At 36.3% G+C, this 21,392-nt stretch overlaps 2 protein-coding genes across 2 annotated transcripts; both read left to right on the top strand.

Annotated features, from left to right (window-relative positions):
- Positions 1–93: 93 nt before the first annotated feature.
- LOC128257531 (prolyl 4-hydroxylase subunit alpha-1-like) lies at positions 94–2,207 on the top strand. The gene is made up of 6 exons (XM_052988582.1): positions 94–320; positions 385–675; positions 736–935; positions 1,162–1,736; positions 1,797–1,944; positions 2,000–2,207. The coding sequence occupies exons 1-6, from the start codon at positions 124–126 to the stop codon at positions 2,020–2,022; spliced, it is 1,434 nt and encodes a 477-aa protein (XP_052844542.1). The 5' UTR covers positions 94–123; the 3' UTR covers positions 2,023–2,207.
- A 6,266-nt stretch (positions 2,208–8,473) lies between these two features.
- Positions 8,474–10,077, top strand: LOC128257130 (protein terminus). Its single transcript, XM_052987970.1, has one exon. The coding sequence runs from the start codon at positions 8,781–8,783 to the stop codon at positions 10,056–10,058; it is 1,278 nt and encodes a 425-aa protein (XP_052843930.1). The 5' UTR covers positions 8,474–8,780; the 3' UTR covers positions 10,059–10,077.
- The last annotated feature ends 11,315 nt before the right edge of the window (positions 10,078–21,392 follow it).

Genomic DNA, 21,392 nt, shown 5'->3' with positions numbered 1-21,392 from the left:
AACGATGTTGAATGTTTAATTTCTTGCAAGATGGAGCGTGATGCATAACGAATTTATCATAATTAAAAACAACTTAAAATGCTTAGTTTTCCTCATGTTTTCAGTTTTGTTTAAATAGTTGAAATGTTGCTACTCTTCATAGTTTTAACTACTGGTGTTGTTCTTCAAGTTAAGGGCCAGGTTATGTCAACACCTATGTCCGATGACTTTACAATATCCTTAGAATCTCAATTGTCGTTGCTTAAATTGAAAGAAGCCCAAGCAAACAATCTTCTGACCTATAGGGAAGCATTGGACGCGCAATTGAAAGAAATTAAGCTGTAATTAAAAAAATACTTACTAAATCAGAAAATATATTAACGTTTAATTTTTCTGTACAAAAAGGGCCATTTATCACTCAGAAAATCTGTTGAGATCAGCTTCACAATTCCAGCATAATATTTTTTTTGAATTTAAAGTTTTGAGGCACATTTACAAGGATTGGCCCCAATACTTCAAATTATTGAAAAAAGAATTGGGCACCGCAGAGATATCATTATCTCAGGAGCTGTTAACAAGGCAACCAAGCTCTGTGGACTTTACAGAATCTCTGCGTGCCATTTATAGACTCCAAACTGTGTATAACTTAGACTCTTCCGACATGGCAGAAGGAATATTAGATGGCTTCGATTACAAGTAAGAATTATGTATATTTTGCAAAAGCAGTTAGGTATGAAATATTTAACATATTTTCAGTGTCCAAAAATGGGGTATTGATGAGTGTTTGGTACTGGGCCTAATGTATCAATACTTAAAAAATTACAACCTATCGGAATATTGGTTGAAATTGGCTCTTTATCAATACGAGGAACATCCCAACCCCGATGTGTTGAAAATAAAACTTTGGAAATATGAGAACTTGTTGGAATTTCTAATGGAGGCCAACAAAGGACTTGGTAAGTGAATATTAAGGTAATGTATAGTGTATAATATAGACGAGAGTAGTTTACTATCTTATTATTTTGAGTAAGCCTTAAATATAAATATTTTATTATTTTTAATGTACGTTAAATATAAATAATATAGTCATCTATTTACTATCAAATTATGATGAGTTGCTATTCGATTTAGTATTAAGTGGAATGTATGTGTGTTAACCACCAATATTTATTTTAATTAAAGGTCGCTATGTGGCAGCTAAGGAATTTGCGAACGAGTTAATTTCGATATTTCCAAATCAGATGTATGCTATAAAGCAACTGTCTAAGTTGGAATATCTGCAAGCAAATCCATTCAATCTCACGGAAACAAAGAAGGATTATCAGGTCCAGAAAGCAATTTGCTCAAAGTCTTATCCAAAAAAAGTATCAGTTAATCTTATTTGCCGTTATGTAAATTGGACGCCATTCCTGAAATTGGCGCCTTTAAAACTTGAGGAGTTGGCCATTAATCCATCCTTAGTCATTATATCTGATTTCATCGGAGAAAAGGACATAGAAATATTAAAAAATGTGGCTCGACCAAAACTTAAACGCAACGAACACTTATCATGGAATTGCAGTTGTAAAATTTCGACACTATCCAGCTCATCACATAGTATTGTTCGAAAAATAAATCATCAAATTATTGATATCATAGGATTTCCAAGGAACGGAAATCAAGTGCTAGAAGTCATCAATTATGGTATTGCTGGTAACTACAATCCCCATGATACTTTAAGGTCCCCGAGCAACAGCATAGCGAACGCTTTGATATATGTAAGTATAATCTTCAATAATCAGATTAGTTATCATAATATTGCCCTTAAAACACTTTAGTTGAGCAACGCCGAAAAGGGCGGTGAAATTGTTTTCCCTTCAGTCGAAGTAAAAATAAAACCTCAAAAGGGTACATTGCTAGTTTGGGTTAATCCCAAGGAGAGTATTTTTTATCATCAGTGCCCTCTCTTAAAGGGAAATATGTGGTGTAAGTGCATGCGATTTATTTTTTATTTCTTAACGATATGTTCATCTTCTTTTAGTGGCCAACAAAATGCTGAACTGAGCTTTTGATTGCATTATTTATGTACTTTTTCTAACATCTTTGACATATGTTTATTTCAATTTGAACTCTTGGCACTGAGTTATTACAAAAGTCTACACAGGTCTACAAATATTTAAAATCGAAATAAATTGTACTCCGAAAAATGCACACTCTTCAAGATTACATATCAGATAATTCATAGAAATAAACTTTTCTATTCACATTCTTTAAATTTAAATAAAATCAACTATAAAGTATCGAGTTTCATAGAAAAGCGTGCGAATTTTTCATGTCATTTTTATTAGCTTTATCAAGGGCATTACTTTATATTTTTGTTATTTTGTCTTGATTGCCTTTCGGGTGATATAGATCTCTAAGGCAAACATGTGGTGCTTGCTTACTTCGAACAAACTTTTAATGTGTCTACCATAAACAATTCGAATGGCTCGAGTGTTATACACGTTCGATTGAATTATAATGACGCGACACTTAAACCATAAAAATCGCAAGTTTACACTTGTGAGGGTGGGAGTGTGCCCGATGGATGTATGGTATTTATATAACCTCAGTGTCTGGTTGGGTGCCTGATTCTGATTCTGACTCGGATTCAGATTTGGATTCTTGGGCCACAGCTGGCTGCGTTTGTCTTTGTCTGCCTCGGTTTTCGTTGCAATCAATTCCTCTTGAATAAACAAATCACTCAGGGGTCGTCCTGTCTGAGCCAAGATGTTCTGAAGTATGACTGCCAGACCATGGAAAATCAAATGTACAAGTATGTGATAATCGTATGCGGATTAAAATGCTTGTGCCGAAACAATCTTTGGCATTAAAAAGCAATTTATGCTAATAACATCCATTTGAGAAGTCCTCAATTTGGCATTTGTTTGCTGTGTAATTTACGCGATATTCCATTCTGTCAGACATTCTTTTTATATACGTTGTAATCCCAGGGTTAATCATAGCTAAGGCCTGACCGAAATTAATTTTCATCTCTTCCTTTTGATTGCCTGTTGTGTTCTGTGGGCCGCAGCCTTTGGATTTTATTTTTGTTATTTTTATTCATACATACTCGTATTAAAATTTGCACACTCCTATGAATGCCATACTCTATCCCATTCGTCTATTTGCGTCACTGCACGCAATCTGTGTTCATGGAACTGATTCTGAAGGATTTCCTTGGTTGGATGGGTGCATTGTCTATTTGGTTTTTTGTGAAAAACCAGAAAGCTTATATTTTTGTAGCCAGAAACCAGAGTATTAAAATTTACCGAAGAGAGTAATCAGGAAAATGGACGATATCGTATGTTAAAAAAAAAGACTGCTGTTTTTTTATGAAAGCAAATGTTTTTAAATCAACAAAAACTATACTAGTAACTTTTGGTAACAAAAAAAAACTAAGCATATATAAATATTATTAAAAACAACTTCATAATAATACTAGATTGAACATATGAAAAATATTTTATATTTCATATATTTAATCTAGTGTTATTAATTTAACGCCAAAATGTATAAAATAACTCAAAATGCTTGTGTGACTTCCAAAAAAACAAGTACAAAAAGTCTTGTAATAAATCTTTTTATTCGAGTCAATGTAGGTGAAATCAATGTGCGCTAAGCTTGTTCATTGAAAATTCACTTATTGAAACACAAAACCGTGCACACTTGGCATGTCATACATCCCCTATAAGCCCGACATAATAACCATTTTGAATTCGAGCATTTCAAGGTTAAGCATTGCCAAAGTCTGTCAAGTCGCGATTGATGGTAAGCCAGTCATACGATTCACATACGATTCGTCCACAGTCGTCCATTGTTCCAGAAAAGCCTGGTAGATTGGGTCCTGACATCTTGCTTAAATGATTATTTTTATGTTAAAGCAGGAGCAGCTTTTTCGTTTGGGAATCAACACTAAGAAAAAGTGCAAGCTAAGTGTTTTTTCTTTTTTTATTTTCTTAAAATATTTATTGGTACACTTTCCAAATCCAATTTAATTTAATCATTTTGCATAAAATTTTTGTTAGTTAGTTAGTTCCTTTAATGTTATAAGCGTAAAGCCTTGCATAAAGAAGTAATGATGAGTTCTTGTTTTTGAGTTAACAATAAATCTTGAATTTGTTTTCTAAGTTTTTTTAAATTTCTAAAATATTACAAAAGAAATTTGTAAGTTGTCTTTCAAAATATATTATTAGAGTGTAGAGTGCTGCGAGTATCTCAATGTGTGCGGTAAGCATTTATTGTGTAGGAAAACTGTTTTCATTGTGTGTTACAATTGATTTCGATTTTGACTGTGGCTCTGCCTTTTCCTTTGAATGGCAACTGAGTTACGGGAATGTGCAAATGGAAATAGAATGAAATACTCGTCACATCGTCTGGGAGTTGAAACTACTCATCTGAAGTCTCCATTTTGTGTGGCGCTTCATTTACTTTATGTCTTTTGTCTGCTCCTTATGTGTACATGGCTACAATTTGAATGAGCTGGTGTAGTCTTTTTTGCTTATTTTTGGGTGTGCTGCATTTTTATGGTTCTCCATCAAATGTTTCTGACTGTTCTATTATTTATTGTATGGCTACTTGATGAGCATTTTGCCGAAAACGTTTTATGGGCTCATGTCTTCCGATTCAGAGAAGGCTTTTGTACCCCCTTTCTCCCATGACTATCAATCATTCTGCTGTACACTGAAAATAATAGCAGACTTGAAATTGCTAAAAAATACTACAAAAAACCTGATAGCATTACAAAATTGGTTCATATAGTAAAGTCATTTTTTAAATTTTAGAACAAGACTGCGAAATGATTAAATTTACATAACATTAACTCATAAGTATATTGTAATTCCAGAAAAATTACTGGTCATAAAGTCATTTTTGAAATGTTGGAATAAAACTATAATGCTAATTAATTCCAAAAATTCGACAAAAAAAAAAACAAAATGGTCATGAAACCTAAATTAAATTCCATTTGGGTGGTAAAAAGTCTTTACTTTCTTTAAAATTAATATGTATCAGTTTAAGAAAACTGTAATTTTTTTTTGGTGTGTCCCACTGCTATTGAAATACTAAATTTAATAACTCTCCGACATTTATGAAGTGTTTACAAATAGTAAAAGCCTCTGGTCTCGACCAAATCCACTTGTCACAACCTGTTGGCCCATCGTTTATTGTACACTGGCTGCTCAAAATGGCGGAACTAATGTGCCGCCGTATTTGAATTATTATTACAACGCTTTGGGATTAGGGCGTGACGGCTATAATGAGTCTCACGCAGAGTGCAAAAAATGGCCAAGCGAAAATTGCACACGATTTATTAAGCGCAGGCGATTTTGACGAGGGACGACATGTCATTTCGCTTTGTAATTTATAACCAAAACATAGCCGAGAAAGAGAAATCGATTTGCGATATGCGATCTGACAGGCTCGGGCTTTTTGAGAAATGGCTTTAAAGTTAAAGCCCTAAGTCTATGGAGGGCTATATTCTGCACTTGCTGTCCTTGCGATTGCCGTCTGGGCAATCAAAACCAAAACAATGACCAATGTCTAGCCGAAACTCGGTTTGAATGGTTTTTATGAGTTCTACATGATTCTGATTGTTCCCATATCTTGGGGATATAGTTGCTGGTAGAAAGCATATACTACTGGGAAGTATCTTATTTATGTAATATATTTTAAAGGTTTTTGACAACGTTTCTTCTGACTAAAATATATTATGTAGAAGCATTTCCTTTTATGTAAAATAGAATTATTTTTGTGGTGTCAAAAGATTTTTAAGAATTTTTAAACGCCTATATATAAGAAAAAAAATATATCTTCTCTAATAAATTGCTAGTGAATAAATCTATTGACTAAAAGGGATACATTTAAACATTTTCAAAATCAATTCAAAGCTGTACACAACGTGATTAAAGTTCAAGACAAGTGGCGGGCTTTCTGTTCAGTAGTTTGTTAAACGTGATAAATTAATTTGTGAAGTTTTCATAGTTTTCTTAGAAATTAAGTTACTATTGGGGGCTGAAAGTGAAATTTTTTTGAGATCTTAATTTTATAAATCCTGCTGTGACGTTAATCGGATCATTGCGTCTTTAATCCTTCGAACGATTTAAAACAATTAAATGAACAAAACTGTAGGCAATCCATATCAGCATCAATCCATTGCACAAATCCAAGGACTCCAGACGACAATTTACTTGTTCAGGCTGTTGTCCAACTCTCCCACCTGCTGGCTGCTCACTGAATTATGGATGGCTCTTAAAGCGCATTCCTAGGCTGCTTCGTCCAGGACTTCTGGCTCCTTGTTGAATTTTAAATGGGCCAGCATTCCTAGAATGCTTGTTTTGTGCCTCGTTGGTTGCCCAATCGACATTGGTCGTCGTCTTGGAGTACTTCCAGTCCAATTTGCCGCATCCCTCGTCTGCCATTGTGCCTTGTGTACACACGCGCCGCTCTAATAATCCCATTTCCACGTGTTGACTTACGTGTTGTGACACTTGAGTTCGTCCCTGAGGGAATTGTGGTCTGTTCTGTTGCTGCACTGACTATAAAATAATTTTTGAAACTCGGATTTCATTATTTTCACAGCTGAAGAAAATATAAGTTGTACAGAAACATCTCAACATTTTAAAGCCTTCTTTGTATATCAGAGGTTATTGGGTATATTTTAATAATGCTGAAACAATATAAGTTGATTTAAATCTAAACTCTAAATGAAATCGAAGGCATTCAACAAGCAGAGAGAGCTTCCAGTAAATTTCGAAGTTTTTAACTTTAAGGTAGTAAGAATTATTCTTATGAGAACGAAAAAAAATGCAGTTGCAACAAATATTTTATTTTTTAATTTGTCCATGCTAAACCATTGAGTCTCAAATTTGTTTTTAATATCATTTTAGCTGGAATATTTAGAATATTTTTATGAGAATGGAAGATAATAATAAAATTGTATTTTTTAATTTAAACGTGTCTACGTTTATGAACACCTAATTTTTTGTATCTTTATTGACAATAAAGTTTTGAAAAACTCGAATGACATATCCGATTCCTAAAACTCATAAAATGCTTGTGATTTTTCATAATATTTATGTTTTCAATATTTTTTTATTATGCAAAAACTTCTTATTGCAGATTTTATTCATTAACCACTGAAAAATCAAAGGAAAATTTACAGTAATAATAAATGAAAAGTTTTTTTACCCGTTTTTCCTTCCTCCATTAAAACCGCTGACTAATTAGCAGTTGGCCAAGAGAGGAATTTGCCGTTAGCTTGGACATTTCCATCTATCTTTTTTTCTGCTTTTTTAGCTCTCTGCCACGCGAATTAAACTGCAATAAATGGCTTGTGGTGCGATGTGTGGGTGATTCGCTAAAAACACTTTTATTTGACTTTGTTGTTTGCATTTTTAACGTTTCTCTTTAGTATCATGTTCCAATGTTTAATAAAAGGACTGAATATTCCCATTTTATCTTTAAATTTTATGGAAGCTTTCTTAAACTATGGGTGTTGGATTCATCTTAGATTTTTTATGATTGCTCAACTGATTTTGGGTTTAAAAGAATTTTTAAAACACGGCCAAATTTTATTTGTAAGCAAATATATTCTGAATTGTCTTTAAATACACGCAGTAGCTGACATTTTTTATTATAACAAAGATTAATATAAGATTATATTTGAAAAAAAATTATAACTTTGCTGTTTTTTAATTTTTTGTTTAGTTCTTCGACATATAGTAATGGTAAAATATTCCGATTTACGGTTTAAATTTCATCAAATCGGAACGACTATAGCATATAGCTCCCATAGGAACAATCGGAAAAATAAATGAAAAAAAATTATAACTTTGCTGTTTTTTAATTTTTTGTTTAGTTCTTCGAGATATAGTAATGGTTTAATATTTCAGAATTACGGTTTCAATTTCATCAAAATCGGACGACTATAGCATATAGCTCCCATAGGAACAATCGGAAAAATAAATGAAAAAAAATTATAACTTTTCTGTTTTTTAATTTTTTGTTTAGTTCTTCGACATATAGCAATGTTTAATTATTTCAGAATTATGGTATAAATTTTATCAAAATCGGACGTCTATAGCATATAGCTCCCATAGAAATAATAAAAATATATAAAATAACTATCTAATAATTGAGCTGCAAATAATCATAGTTTCAATGTTTTTATTATACTTTGTTATAATAAAAAATTTTAAATAATTTTTTAATATTTTGACTTTTGAAGAAGACAGCTTCTGTAAAACCAACTGAGTTCGGGTTTCAATATCTAAAAGTATTGCAAGTGTATATGACTGAAAATCGTCATGTATAGCAAAAGTAAATTCTCTCAAATTGAATTAAAAGGATAAGTGCTAATGGTGATTTTTCCTACTCAAGCTTACCTAAAAACTTTTATGATCGCGCAGCTGCTATGGATCCCGATAATTACACCCTAAAGTGTCATAAATAGATCAGGGATTAGGTAAATGGAATATCCCACAGGCAGATGTAATTCCACCTGCAGATGTTATCCCACCCTAAGGATGCATGATACCTGCAACAGGTAAAAGCTCCAACTACCTGATACCCTACACTCCATCTTTAGTTTGTATAAAAGCCCGCCCGATGAGGTGAAAAGTATCAGTCAGCAACTAAATCTTGTCCTAGACACATCTCAGTATTCCTGAAACAATTGTGAAGAGTAATATAGTGTTATTCATCAGCAAACCAAAATAGTGAAAAAAGATAATAAATTTTAGTTTCCCTTGACTTTTGAGAATTACAACTTCCATACCACAATCATGTACGACGACGAGCCAATCTCTAGCTTTGTGTTCTCCAACGACGAGACGACGCAGACCTTCCACCACCAGTGGTTCGCCCAGGGCCAGATGCACGAGTGCACCACCTGCTACAGCTCCATCCACGCCGATGAGCCGCCATCCCAGCACTGGCTACGTGGCGGAGAGGCCTCCCAGGGACTGCAGCTCACCAAGCAGCAGCAGGCCGTCCTGGACATCATCGAGGCCCGCCAGATCGAGACCTTCTTTTTCTGCGACGAGAGCTCCAAGGACAAACTGGACCACTTCATGGGAGAGACCTGTGCCCGGGGAGTGCCCGAACTGCTCCGCTGGATGTTCCAGAACAACACGGTGGCCGTGGAGTTCAGCCTGGCCTGCTATGTGAACTCCATGGACCAGGTTCTGATCTTCCAGAGCGGATCCCTCAGAGTGGACCACCACTACGACGTGGACGAGAGTGTGGGAGTGGTCTACGAGTTGCTGATGCAGCGCATCGAGAACTACCTGCACTGCAGCAGTGAGTATGGGATGGCCGAGTGCAGCATCACCAGGCTGAGGGTGCAGGTGAAGCGGATTCGGGTGGATGCGGAGAGCCAGCCCGCGGAGTCGGTCCACTTCCCGCTGCCCCTGCAGCTGAAGCAGGAGGAGGGTCTGTCCACCACCACCACCAGCGAATCGGAGCTGGCCAGTCTGCGCTCCGCCTACCTGAAGCACTTCCGCGAATGCAACGGCTACTTCCCGCCCAACATGCGGGTCAATCTCTACGGGCTGCAGCAGTGCAAGACCACCAAGGAGCTGTATGTGGTGCCCTACCACGTCAGCGAAACCCTCCAGCAGCTGCCCAACAAGAACTTCCTCATCCTGAACAACATAATGGGGCAGTTCCAGCGGCTGCACGAGCTCTCCACCCCCGTCAAATCCATCGAAAGGGACCCCCTCGGCTCGCCCATGAAGGACCTCCACTGCCGCAGGTGTCGCACCCAGTTCTCGAGAAGCAGCAAGCTGCACATCCACCAGAAGCTGCGCTGCGGCCAGGACTTTTCCGTAGACAGCATGCACGCGGACATCGTGGAAATCTACGAGCAGTGCCTGCCCATCTCGAGGAGCGTCTTCCAGTACGCCTGCTACGGCATCACCAAGCCCAAGACCGTCATGCGGAAGGGCCAGTTCGTGCCCATCGAGTGCGACTGGCGCAGCGAGTGCTCCGTGAAGGTCCAGCACGGCCCCTGTGTCGTCATCAGCAACGCCCAGCACAGCAGTCCCTGTAAATTCTATTAAGTAAATAAATACATTTTAAACACCAACACCATTTCTTTTTAACATGGGCGGTAAACAATTTGTTTGAGATGAGCTGTCCGAGCTATATTTCTTAACAAATAACTAAAGAACTTTAGAAAAACTAGATGTTACTAATGCATTTTATTTCTCAAGAAAAAAACGGTTTTAAAAATTACTTTTTAAAATAATTTTCCAAAAATTGTAAAGCAAAAAATTGTTGGTGAACATTTTTAGTTCACTTTGAAATTACTTTCCTATAGAAAAAAAATCTCATTCAAAGTAAAAAAAAACTTAAAAAAAAAACAATTAGAAATGTTTTCAAAATTTTTAAAGTTTGCCAATTTAGTAATTATTTTTTTAATAACAAAATTTTTAATACGGATCGAAAAAAAATGAATCAAATAATAATAGTGAAGTAAATGTTTCTTAATTCATCAATATAGCAAGTTTCATTCTTTAGAATGTGCACTTGTAAATTACACAAACTCTAAGCGTAACTTACAACTTAAACAAATATACATAAGTCTTCTAAATAAATCTTTGTATAATTTTCTTTAAATTCTAAAGCTGCAATTGATGCAAGCTTTTTAATGTCGCTTTTTAAAAATACCCTTAATATTCAGCTTACTTAAGTGACCAAAGGCAAAAAGATCAGCCAATAGAGAGAATAAACAAAATGCGCCAACACCGCCAGCAAATTGCAGCACTCAAACGAGGGGCGGACTGTACAGTGGAGTCCGCGGAAGCCGCCTCCATTCCTCCCTTTGAGTTTTCCTTGCCTCCGCGGAAAACCAAGTGCACAATAGTGGGCCAGTGGAGAATGGACACTGGACAATGACCACCGCGTGGCAAGTGACGTGGCAATGGCGACGGCGATGTCCTGCCACAGGAGCTGGAGCTCTGAAATCGGTCCCACTGCAGTCGCTTAATTTCCGTTTCCGCTTTTTACGCTTCATTGTCCGCTTTGGCTTTGGTTTTGGTTGTGGTTCTGGTTACCTCCACACAGAGTTTTCCCCACTCTGGGCAATTTAAAGCTACTTTTCAGTGAAATATGCTCGTTAATTAACAATGGCAATTAGAAGGTGCTTAAAGCAAAAGTAGACAATAATTATTTAACCGAGTTTGTCCCGGTCGCTGTTTATTCGTCTAGCTTTCGTTACACTGAATTTTTAATACGAATTAGTTTTCTCTACCCTTTGTTATTGTGATGTAAATAATGTATAAATAATTGAAAAATTATTTTATATAGTTTTTCACTTACAAAGTTTTCTTTTTGATAACCAAACGTTATTTTAACACATTTAAACACCCAAGATCCTTCACAATCCGACACCCTTTAAATTGTGTGCCTTACTTTGTTGCACATTTTCAACTGTTCAGCATTTATTTAGTTTTATATTTATGTTTTTTTTTTTTACTCGGCTTGAGCATTTGGCTGGAATGTAAACAATGCCACAGAGCCACCGAGCAGCAACATCGGCATCAGCTGGACCGGGACAAAAACTTAATTAAGTCTGATGCAGGACGAGGGAACGGAAGCCATGGCGTTGGCCAAAATGTAGGGAATCCCCAGGAAGTATGGCAAAAAAGATTGCCACTGGTAAACAAATATGCCGCAAAGTTGCAACCAAAGTGGTGACTTCGAAGCGACACCGGTGTACACATTGTCGTGGGGCAATGATCAATGCGCATCCATCAGGTTTGCACTCAAAATCAAATCAAAGAGCGACTGTAAAAATGTTATTTGCCCTGTACAGCGTTAAAGCGAAGCTGACGAGCAATCAACCGGACACCCGGATGCCTAACGGAAATGGATGGATGACGGAGACTTCTATATATCGACCCAGACTGACTCACACCATGCGTAACCGGGTCACACAAATTTTACACTTTCCCCTTCCGAGTAAGCTCCGCCCAGGCATGCTGCTTGAAAGGTCAGTAAAGGGTTGTCCAATGGGTGAGGCAGGATACCTGTCCAAGTTTGAGGTCCTCGCGCTCCGGTAAATCCTGCAAAATTGAGCTGGATGAAATCTGTGCACTCGGCTTTACCCTTCCACCTCCCCTGCCATCTCAGAGTGTTGACATTTTGCGAGTTTTACCCATATTTTTTCGGTCCTCTGCAACTTCGATTTAGAGCTGTCTAAGGACAGGATCTGAAACAAGTGTCTTGTACACATATTGAGCTTTTGATAGTTTGCTTTCTTTTGGTACATTTTCACACATTGCCAGGAGAGAAAAACGATGGCAAAAGGGGATAGACCGATTCGTGTGGCAACAGCATGAATAATGCTAATTGGGTCATAAACTTTTGAAATGAATTCCAGTTGCATGCTAAATTTCTAATTGGCGATTTCTTGGAACCAAAACATTTCAATATTCTTTCTAGGAAAGGATTTTCGTAGCTTATACACAGCTTAAATTTAAATTAAATGATTTTTCCAATTGAATAGGCTGTTCAGAATTTGTTTTTATCATTATTAAAAAAAAAATAACCCTTTTGTACTTGTTTTTGTTTAGTTAATCAAATTGGTTTGCAAAATCATTGTAATTTTTAAATTTTGGTTCACCATATTTTCTTAAATTAATTTCTTGGAACACCCAACATAAGTTTGCCCTTAAAACACCCTAAACAATGTTCTGGTCTTGTTTTGTAAATGTAATTATTCTTGCGTTAAACTGTATTCCACAGTACATATTTTAAGCTGTGCCATTTTATTTTCATATTATTTTTTTAATACGGTGAAAACTTTTCCACTTTATTCAGGCCAAGCCTATGAGAGAAATGCGAATGAAAGAAAAAGTGTAACTTGGTTGCAATTTATGTTAAAATTTCCATATTCATGCAACTAGCAACAACAAGGATGGAGACCCACTTCAAGTGTCTGCCTCTGATGAAAATTGCCATAAAAACTTTGGCTGTCTCAATGGCAAAAGTCGTCAACACAGCGTCGTCGCCAACATTGTCGTCGTCCTCTTAGCCTTCTCAGTCCTTTTAGTCTCCTTCGTCCTTTTCAGCCAGAAATCCCCACAGACGCCGCACAGACGGAGGTAAAGTGCGAGAGGCAACTTCGGAATATGGCTAAAACTGTGGGTGGGTCTGGGATTTGAGGTGTTGACTGGGCCACAATTTGTCGCTAACAACTAAATTCCATGCTTGGTTTGGGTGCAATTGCATCGCATCGCATCCCCGCTGCATGCAAATTATGCAAATTTGCTTTTCAGCCGGCAAACCCCCTCCCACTCACACCCTTTCACTTTCACTTTCTAACTGACTGAGTGCAAGGTCAACATATTTATGCCCTTTCATTCCGCATGCATCGGGCAAAAAGCTTAAGCTTAAACTACGACTAAAGCTGAGCCAGCAGCGCCAGTTGAGACAGCAATTAAAATGCTTTAGATTTCAGTTGGCTGTCAGTCAAAGATTGAGTCACTCGTAGTCATCATCCTTGTTTGGCAGCTGCTAGCTGGATGTCATTAGATGGATACCAATGAGACGCCACTTGTGGGTTCGTATTCATGTATTCGCTTGGCAGAGGGGCAAAAATGCCGTTCACAACTCTTTAGCGCACTCAAGAGCTTTGTAAGCAAACCGCGTGGGTGGCTTTAGAGGGTGTCAGATGGGCTTGTTGAAATGGGTAGAGTTTTCAAATCCAAATTTTTTTGCGAAAAAAATTAAAATTACACTGTGAAGGCGAATTTGTATTTCTACACAATGTGACTTTAACAAGCCTTACAGTTTATATATTTTCATTTTAATCCATAGCTAAATAGCTTTTTATTGAGAAGAAATTTTCATTCTTTGTTTATCTTAAAATTCATATTGGTTTTTTGCTGACAGATAACAACCAAGAATCCTAGCGTATAATATAAGACTGTAGTCGGTTTACAGACTTTTGTATAGTCTTATACTCGAAGCTGTAAGAACTCTGTTAACTCTAACAAGACTGCAAAAAAATGTATATTTTTTACATTATAATTCTAATTACTAAGAAGTAATTTTCATTCTTTGTTAATCTGACAGTTAACTTCATAATACAACTCTGCAGGATTTCAGTTAACTAATTTTATAGTTAATTGATTTTTAAGGTATTTGCAAACCGACCCTCATTAACAAAATACTGTTTCCACTTAAGTTCCCATCTTATTTGCTGCATAATTTGCAGTCTTTGTAAACGAAATGAATTCTAGTGTTGACCTTGTTCTCTCGCCACATGCTTTGCTAATTAATTATGCAACATTTCTGGGGGTCATGCTACAGAGGCATATGGTTAGATAGTCTGTGCTGGATTTATATTTAATTTATTGCATTTAATTGAAATGCATTACATATGAGTGGCTGACCATCTGCCGAAGTGTTTTCATTGTTATATGTTTGTTGCTCTGCTGATAAAGTTGTCTGCACTTATGGTTGGTTGTTTCAATATTTGGCAGATGGTTGTTTTCATGCAAATCCCTGATGCATACATGATGCAGAGATTCTGCATCATTTTTATACATCCTCAAAGAAATATGCTTGATTTGTTATCAAGCAAAGTTCTCATTTCTTTAAAAGACATGGTTTTAAATATCCCTTTGAAATTTCCATAAACTTTTGTCAGATACTTTTTCAACATCTTCTTTCCTCTATTTTAAACTGCAGCGAAATTTAATCATTAATTTTTAGACTCCTTGAACATCTTGTTCCACTTTTTCCCTCCATCTGTCTTGTCTTTATCATCATTTTTTAGCTCATCTAAAATCAGTTTAGCTGCTCGTTTGACTTTTTTTCTATAAAAAAGTCATTGATTACTTTATCTTGACTTGCTTTGCATTTGCTTAACTATTTGAGCAACGTAGCTTTTTATCCAGTTTCCGGCTTCCTCTTTTGCCAGCCTTCAGTGAAATACATTTCTTAATAAACTCTTAATCCTTCTAAGACTCGGATTTCAATTTTACCTGCGTTGCCGTTCATTAATAAAACTCTCGTATATTTCGTTCTTTTTTTTATGTTTTATTCTATCATTAAATTGGAAAATTCGATCAATCGTAAAATTCATTTACGATTCGCACGTTCAGCAGCTTGAAAGTTGATGGTAAAATCAAATTGAAATTGTTTGAATTTAATTTCCATTGATGTGATGGTGCTCTCCTTCAATAAAGGTTGCTTGCTTAAAGTAATTAAAATCTGCGATGCACATACACTTTTAAATTAACCAAATCAAAAATAATACATATATAGAGTTTCGATTAATTGATACATTTTTACACAGTTTGAGCTAACCCAGACTTACTTTGATTCGTGAGTTTTAAACACACCCCCTCATTAGTTAACTTCAGCAAACTTCTTCGTATACGCAATCAATTAAATTTCTCCTGGTCATGACGCGTTTAACTCAGCCGTAAGTTACTTAATGACTTTTGACCGGCTTACAGCCATCGTAACCGGCTGACAGGTGCTTATTCCACCTACCCAGAAATGCCATCACCCCCAATCGGAATCAAGATTAACTCTCCCACGCAGCCATCACTCAAAATCACAGTTCAAATTGCAAAATGCAGCAAATTAAAACAAAGGCACATAAATGGCTTAATAATTCTTTTCTTTGGCCCTGCAAGGACCCCTGTTGGTAGTGATGCCGAATTCTGTTTAAACAAATTACCCAAAAATGGAATAAAATGGTCAAATAAACAAATTTTAAATTTTTTTTTAAACAAAAAAGTTATCGCTCAGGTTTATTAATGTATTAATTTACTAATTAGGGTCTTAAATTTTATTGCTTGTTTTGTTCTGATAGTAAATCATTATAATAAGGTTGGTATTTATCCACAAACAAAAAGTAGGTTGTATCCAAAAATATCTTTCTAATTATGTGTTTAATTTGTTTACTTCTATGACCGATTTTGAAGGGTGAACAAAAATATGAAAGTATTTGACGTTGGGACTTAAAAAAGTTCTTGAAAATTAAAAGAGGGCCAAGTTGGCATCACTGCCTGTGGGTGCATCATGGAAATCGGCCTAGACAAGGATCGAGTCTGCCGACACGGCATTAAATTGGGTGGCAGTTCGCTTTTATTTATTTTCTGCGTAAATTCATAATTTATGCAATGTAAAATGGGAGTTGCGGGCGCCCCTTCAGTCCCACTGCACCGGAAGTCGTCTGTCCCACCTCCCGATGTCGCCTTCCGCCACCTTGTTGGCTGCCATCCAACTGACATTTTTCATAACTGCTGTGGGTGGGCTGGGGCTTAAATTTTTCTGGCATTTTTTCCAGCGCCCCTCTTTTCTGTCCCGCTTTGCTTTTTACTAATTTAACATTTCAGCGTCCAATTAACATTTTAAGCCAAAAAGCTTTGGGGAGTTGCACGCAGGAAAAGAGCCAGCGGAAAAGTGTATGTGCATGTGCCTTTCTAGGGTAGAAAAATGTTGATTATGAAATTGTTGAGCTTCCTGAATTAAGTTTGGGCAACAAATGCCGTGTGGGCTAGATTGATTGGATTGGAATTTCATTTCATTGAAAGTTTCAATATATATAACAAATTTGGTCGTGTTGTTTACTTTAAGAAAATATTAAATGAGCAAAGTCTTGCTGATATACAAAGTAAAGCCAAATAATTTTTACACTTAATTTTTCTCATCTGTTAAAAAAGGTCATTTTCAAAAATGTTAACTATTTAATAATTTTGATTAAAGAACAATTAGCAAGATATACAAGTTTTAAATTGGTTTCACATTTTGAGAGCTTTTAATAGTTCCTACTGGGTTTTCGACATCTTCAAACGATTTGCTTTTAGCTATTCAATGCCGATCCGTTTAGCTAAAGCATTAAGAGCTAAATGAAAATGGGGAGATCTGGTTCCTTTACGAAATGGGAGCCTTTCGATATAACCAAGTGGTAAATAGAAAATTATGAATGCTGAAATACGGGTGAATTTATGGAGGCCTCAAACCAGACTGGATCCCGCTACTACTGCCATTTTCCGTATATATCATCGTTATTTCCCATTTCATTGGCATTAGCATGCAGTTAGGACTCCGGCTTTAATGCAAATGCATTCCAGTGGCTCTGGCACATATGCAACGTGATGTGGAAATCCATTCACTGGGGAATGTATGCTCCTTCTGCTGCATTCCAAGGAATAATAGAAATTCATTTTTATGCTACGCAATATTTCCGAATAATTTCCCAACTGCTGCTTTTGCTGCTGCTGGTGCTCATTAAAATTGAAATTATGTTTTTTGTTTTCATTCATCCGCTCTTCAGTCGGTCTGTGTGTTTTGCATCCCTTTGCCGTTTGAGTTTCGCAGTCACCCTGCTTTTTAAAAAGTTCCAGTTGCCAGCGTGTTAATTTGTGCGTAAACGTTGCACTAACGAAGCGGAAGCTTTTGGCTCCGCGAATAATAGAGGGTTAAGAGAGGGGTAAGGGGTTATTCGGGTTGCGCAAATTCTGTTGGGATAGACCGCGTCATTGAAATGGCATTTAAATGTTTCGGGGGACCTGTGTGACGATGCTCAGAGCGCATTTCCATGCAAGGGAATGTCATACAAAATTATGGCGGTTGATTAAAGGTGGAGCGGGGGTGAAGGGTCTTCATGCAGGAGTCAAAGGTCACAGGCGGTCTGAAGTCATTAAAACATGTCTAAGCAATTACTGGTAAGCTTTTCGGATTAATAAAAAGGTATTATGACCTTATAAGTTCGTCACAAATTTAAAAAAATATTCAAACATATATGCATAAATAAAAACTTAGTTAAAAATTTAAAATAATTTAAGTTGCTAAAAGTTTTGCCGTTTCAAAAGAATTAATAATATTTTAGTAGACTCTATAGGCTTTTATTTGGTTTTAAATATATATATTTTTTTTTAATATTAAGTGCAGATGTCTAATTTTTATTTAACAAAACTGTACAAAAATTGAACTTGTACTCACGATATTTTTGCTCTTGGGCCGATTTACTAAATAAGCTTCTCCGCAAATTATAACAAGATTTCCATCTTGTGCGTACTTTTTATATGAATTTCTCGAAAAACCGATTAGTTACTTTAGTAATTGCCAACTCGTGTTGCGTTTAACCATCGGATTTCATCTGCAAGCATGGCATCCACCACAAAACCAATTACAATCTAGTGGGCAAATTGTGTCGAACTGTACCCTTCGATCTTGGGACACGTGTCGAGCATGGCGACCCCAATTTTCCAGAGACCGCAAACTTTTTGGCACTGTCCAATGAGATCCTGAAGGAGCTCCTTTAGAAAGTTGCCAACGCCAACACACATATCAATTACACAAGTTTTCCTTAGTCGCCAACGCCTTGGTTTTTGGTCCTGGCATCGTTCTGTAATTGCATGGAAAACGGCAACCGCAGCTCCGTGGACTCGCCAGAGTTTTCTCCCAAAGTTGTTAGCCAGCGTCTTTGGTGCGTTCAAGTTAAATTGAAATTTGCATTTCGCCGGACAGCGGAGCCATAACTTGACTGACTGTCTGACACAATACATTTCCGTTTGAAGCCCGGAATCTATTCATTTCGTTTTCATTTCCTTCAAGTTCCCTTCTTTTATACCCTAACAGAGTACGTTGTGATTTTAGAATTGAAATAAACGCGCTTTTCATATTTTAAGGAAATTAAATTTTTTAGATGTTTGAATCTAAAATGTCTTGGCTAGAAATCATTATTTCGTTTTCTTTCGTAAGCGATTTTTTCACACTTTCAGAATACTTTTGAAGAAGCTAGTGAAATATACTAATTTTTCTATTTCATCTGTTTTTATAAAAAACGGAAATATAACTATAACTATAACTATAACAACTATTTTTGATTATTATTTTGGGAAAAATTGGTTTATTTTTAAAGTATCAAATTTGTTTATTTTTCTGTAAGAGTATTTAAAAAGTGAACTAAATAAGCTTACTACGATTGTTTACTTGGATTTTTCTTATTTTGACATTTTATTGTTTAAGTAGCATCAACAATTGCACTTTTTCTTATTCCCCTCCCAGTTGGAAATAAGTTTCCTGTGTTGTGTTGCATTCTGAGTTTAATGTGTGAATATTGTTATGCTTATACCACCAAAAGTAGCCAAAGGCCAATGAGCAATAGTATTTTATAAAATAACCATAACAAAATTGGATATTTCTGACATGAAGAGGTAAGCAAACCATTATCAAAGGTTTTTTTGTTTCGTTTTTGGTATTTCTATAGTCGATATTAAATGTAACTGAAAAACCTTTGAATTCGTGTTTGTTGCTGGTGATGTGGTTTTATTTTGTTCAGGTTTTAAAAGTTTTTGTGTTTGCTTATATATCCAAAACTTTTGCAGAGAGAAGCAAAAGGTTTCAAAAACATTTTTCGCATGTGGGAAAACATTGAAACTCAGAACATTGACTGCTCCATTGGGGATTGTTGTTGAAGTCTTTCCCAGGTGTAATATGAATATGTTTTATGATAGTTTGCAAGAATCTGCATAAATTTGACGTATATCAAAAAATAAATATAAATCTGGAAGTGATGGTGGCAAAAGCTATAAATACAAATGAAACAAAAGGTTTGTTAAAGTAAAATATATAAAATTACAATAAATAAATAATAAAATTATTCTCCATAAAAACTAGCACTGTTTTATGTTAGGCTTTCCCCAATTACTTTTTAAGAATTTCGCCAGGTTGGTTAAATACAATAAATAGAATCTAAATTTGTTTTTTGTATTTTTTAAAAAACATAAAGTGTCCTTGGTAAATGTTAATTATATGGACATAAATGTGGTATCGGCTAAAAATCAGTAAAATTGAGAGTCATTGAAAGTTAAAGCTCTAATTCTCCATTAATTGACTTTATGCCACGTAAAGTAACAGCTCTAAATCGCCATAAATTGACTTTAAGCCAATTTTTTGCAATTATCGCTAAATTACAAAGTCGGAATTTGAGAGGCAAGCCGATTATTTTGGCCTGTGCATCGCCACTAGTTAATAACAATCTGAGCTAAGTAGCTTAGGCAGGATATAAGGACCTGAATTTAGGTCATACATTCGAACGCCGTTGCGATCTGGTACTATTTTAAGGCGATAACCATTTTGCCCTCAGGAGAAGTTCCAGGCGAGGACCTTAAGGATATAGCTGTATACGGCCAGCTTCGACGACAACAGCGAAATGCATTTACGGCGTAATCCAATCACGGCAGTAATGAAATGGTAAGTGCCAGACACACGAACCGGAGGTGAAGCGCCAAAGTGGAACCCAATGTGGGCTGGGCCATTCCCAGTTGCATTCAGCCACCGGAAGCAGCCAGCTGGCCAGACAAAGCTCCTTTGGACGCAATCTGTGCGCCGGCCAAAAATGCAACAGATCCTGCTCTTGTTCCTCTTTTTCTGGGTCACGTTTTGTATTTTGCGAGGATTTTTTTTCGGCCTGGGACTTGGTCTTTGTGCGCCATGGCACTTAGAAAAAATTTCTGTAGTTTTATTTCTTAGCTTACTGACTGCTAATACCTAACGAAAGCTTAATAAGGAACAATTTCTTATTGACAGGATAAGTTTTTAGCTTGTAATCAATCAATTAAAGTTAACAAAAATATGAAATTGACCAAAACATAACTTCGTTTTCTCAAATCTTACCAGTTATTGATAAATTACATTTTTCCGAAACACCAATTTAATATGACGTTCAGTTAAAACTAAATGTAAGAATAAGATAATCGGCTTTTTACTTATAACTATTTTAGTTTTTTTAGGAATTTTTTTTCAGTGACGTTAAGTGAGATTTTTAATAGCTCACGTTTCAGATTGCAAGCCGTAGCGGAGTTCCAATCGTTTTGACCAACAATCCCCGTCGTTAACGCTGATGACAATGATGGCCCCCAGTGGTTCTTGAACCTCTGTCCTGTTTCGACTTTTCTGAAGACTTTCGAACTGCCCCTGACATTGACATCTTTGCAAGTATCCAGGTTGCTTTACCTGGAAAATCGATTAATGGAAACGCTTACCAATCAATGAGTTAACTGCAAACCGCAATTTGCACAGTTCTAATTCAATTGCCTTCCAGGTGACCGCAGAAATGTGATGGACAAGCGCACAAACTAATCAACTAATTAAAACCAAGTTTCAGCGCTACGCAATTTGTCACGTTTTACCACATAAATCAAAGGACTTCTACTTCAAGTAACACAACTTGTTGGGACTTAAAGGCCAGATGAGGCGGAGCTTTGAAAAGTCAAGAGTGATAATGATACAGATGCCAAGGAGGTAAGTAAAATAAACCAAGCCAAATCAAACCAAACAGGGAAAATTCTCACAAATTTGCACTCGCAAAAGTTGCTAAGCTGTCGTTGCTTTTTCCCCATCTCTTGGTTTACGCAAATCCC

The sequence above is a fragment of the Drosophila gunungcola genome (genome assembly GCF_025200985.1).
Source record: "Drosophila gunungcola strain Sukarami chromosome 3L unlocalized genomic scaffold, Dgunungcola_SK_2 000002F, whole genome shotgun sequence".
NCBI lineage: Eukaryota > Metazoa > Arthropoda > Insecta > Diptera > Drosophilidae > Drosophila > Drosophila gunungcola.
Note: the sequence above shows the minus strand (reverse complement) of the source record. Positions and strands in the feature narration are given on the sequence as shown.

What these genes read in the sequence shown, in the direction of transcription:
- LOC128257531 (XM_052988582.1), top strand. Translation starts at nt 124, where the DNA reads ATGTTGCTACTCTTCATAGTTTTAACTACTGGTGTTGTTCTTCAAGTT. An exon ending in CAATTGAAAGAAATTAAGCT is followed by an intron (nt 321 to 384) that starts GTAATTAAAAAA and finishes CTGTACAAAAAG; the next exon opens with GGCCATTTATCACTCAGAAA. An exon ending in TAGCGAACGCTTTGATATAT is followed by an intron (nt 1,737 to 1,796) that starts GTAAGTATAATC and finishes AAAACACTTTAG; the next exon opens with TTGAGCAACGCCGAAAAGGG.
- LOC128257130 (XM_052987970.1), top strand. Translation starts at nt 8,781, where the DNA reads ATGTACGACGACGAGCCAATCTCTAGCTTTGTGTTCTCCAACGACGAG.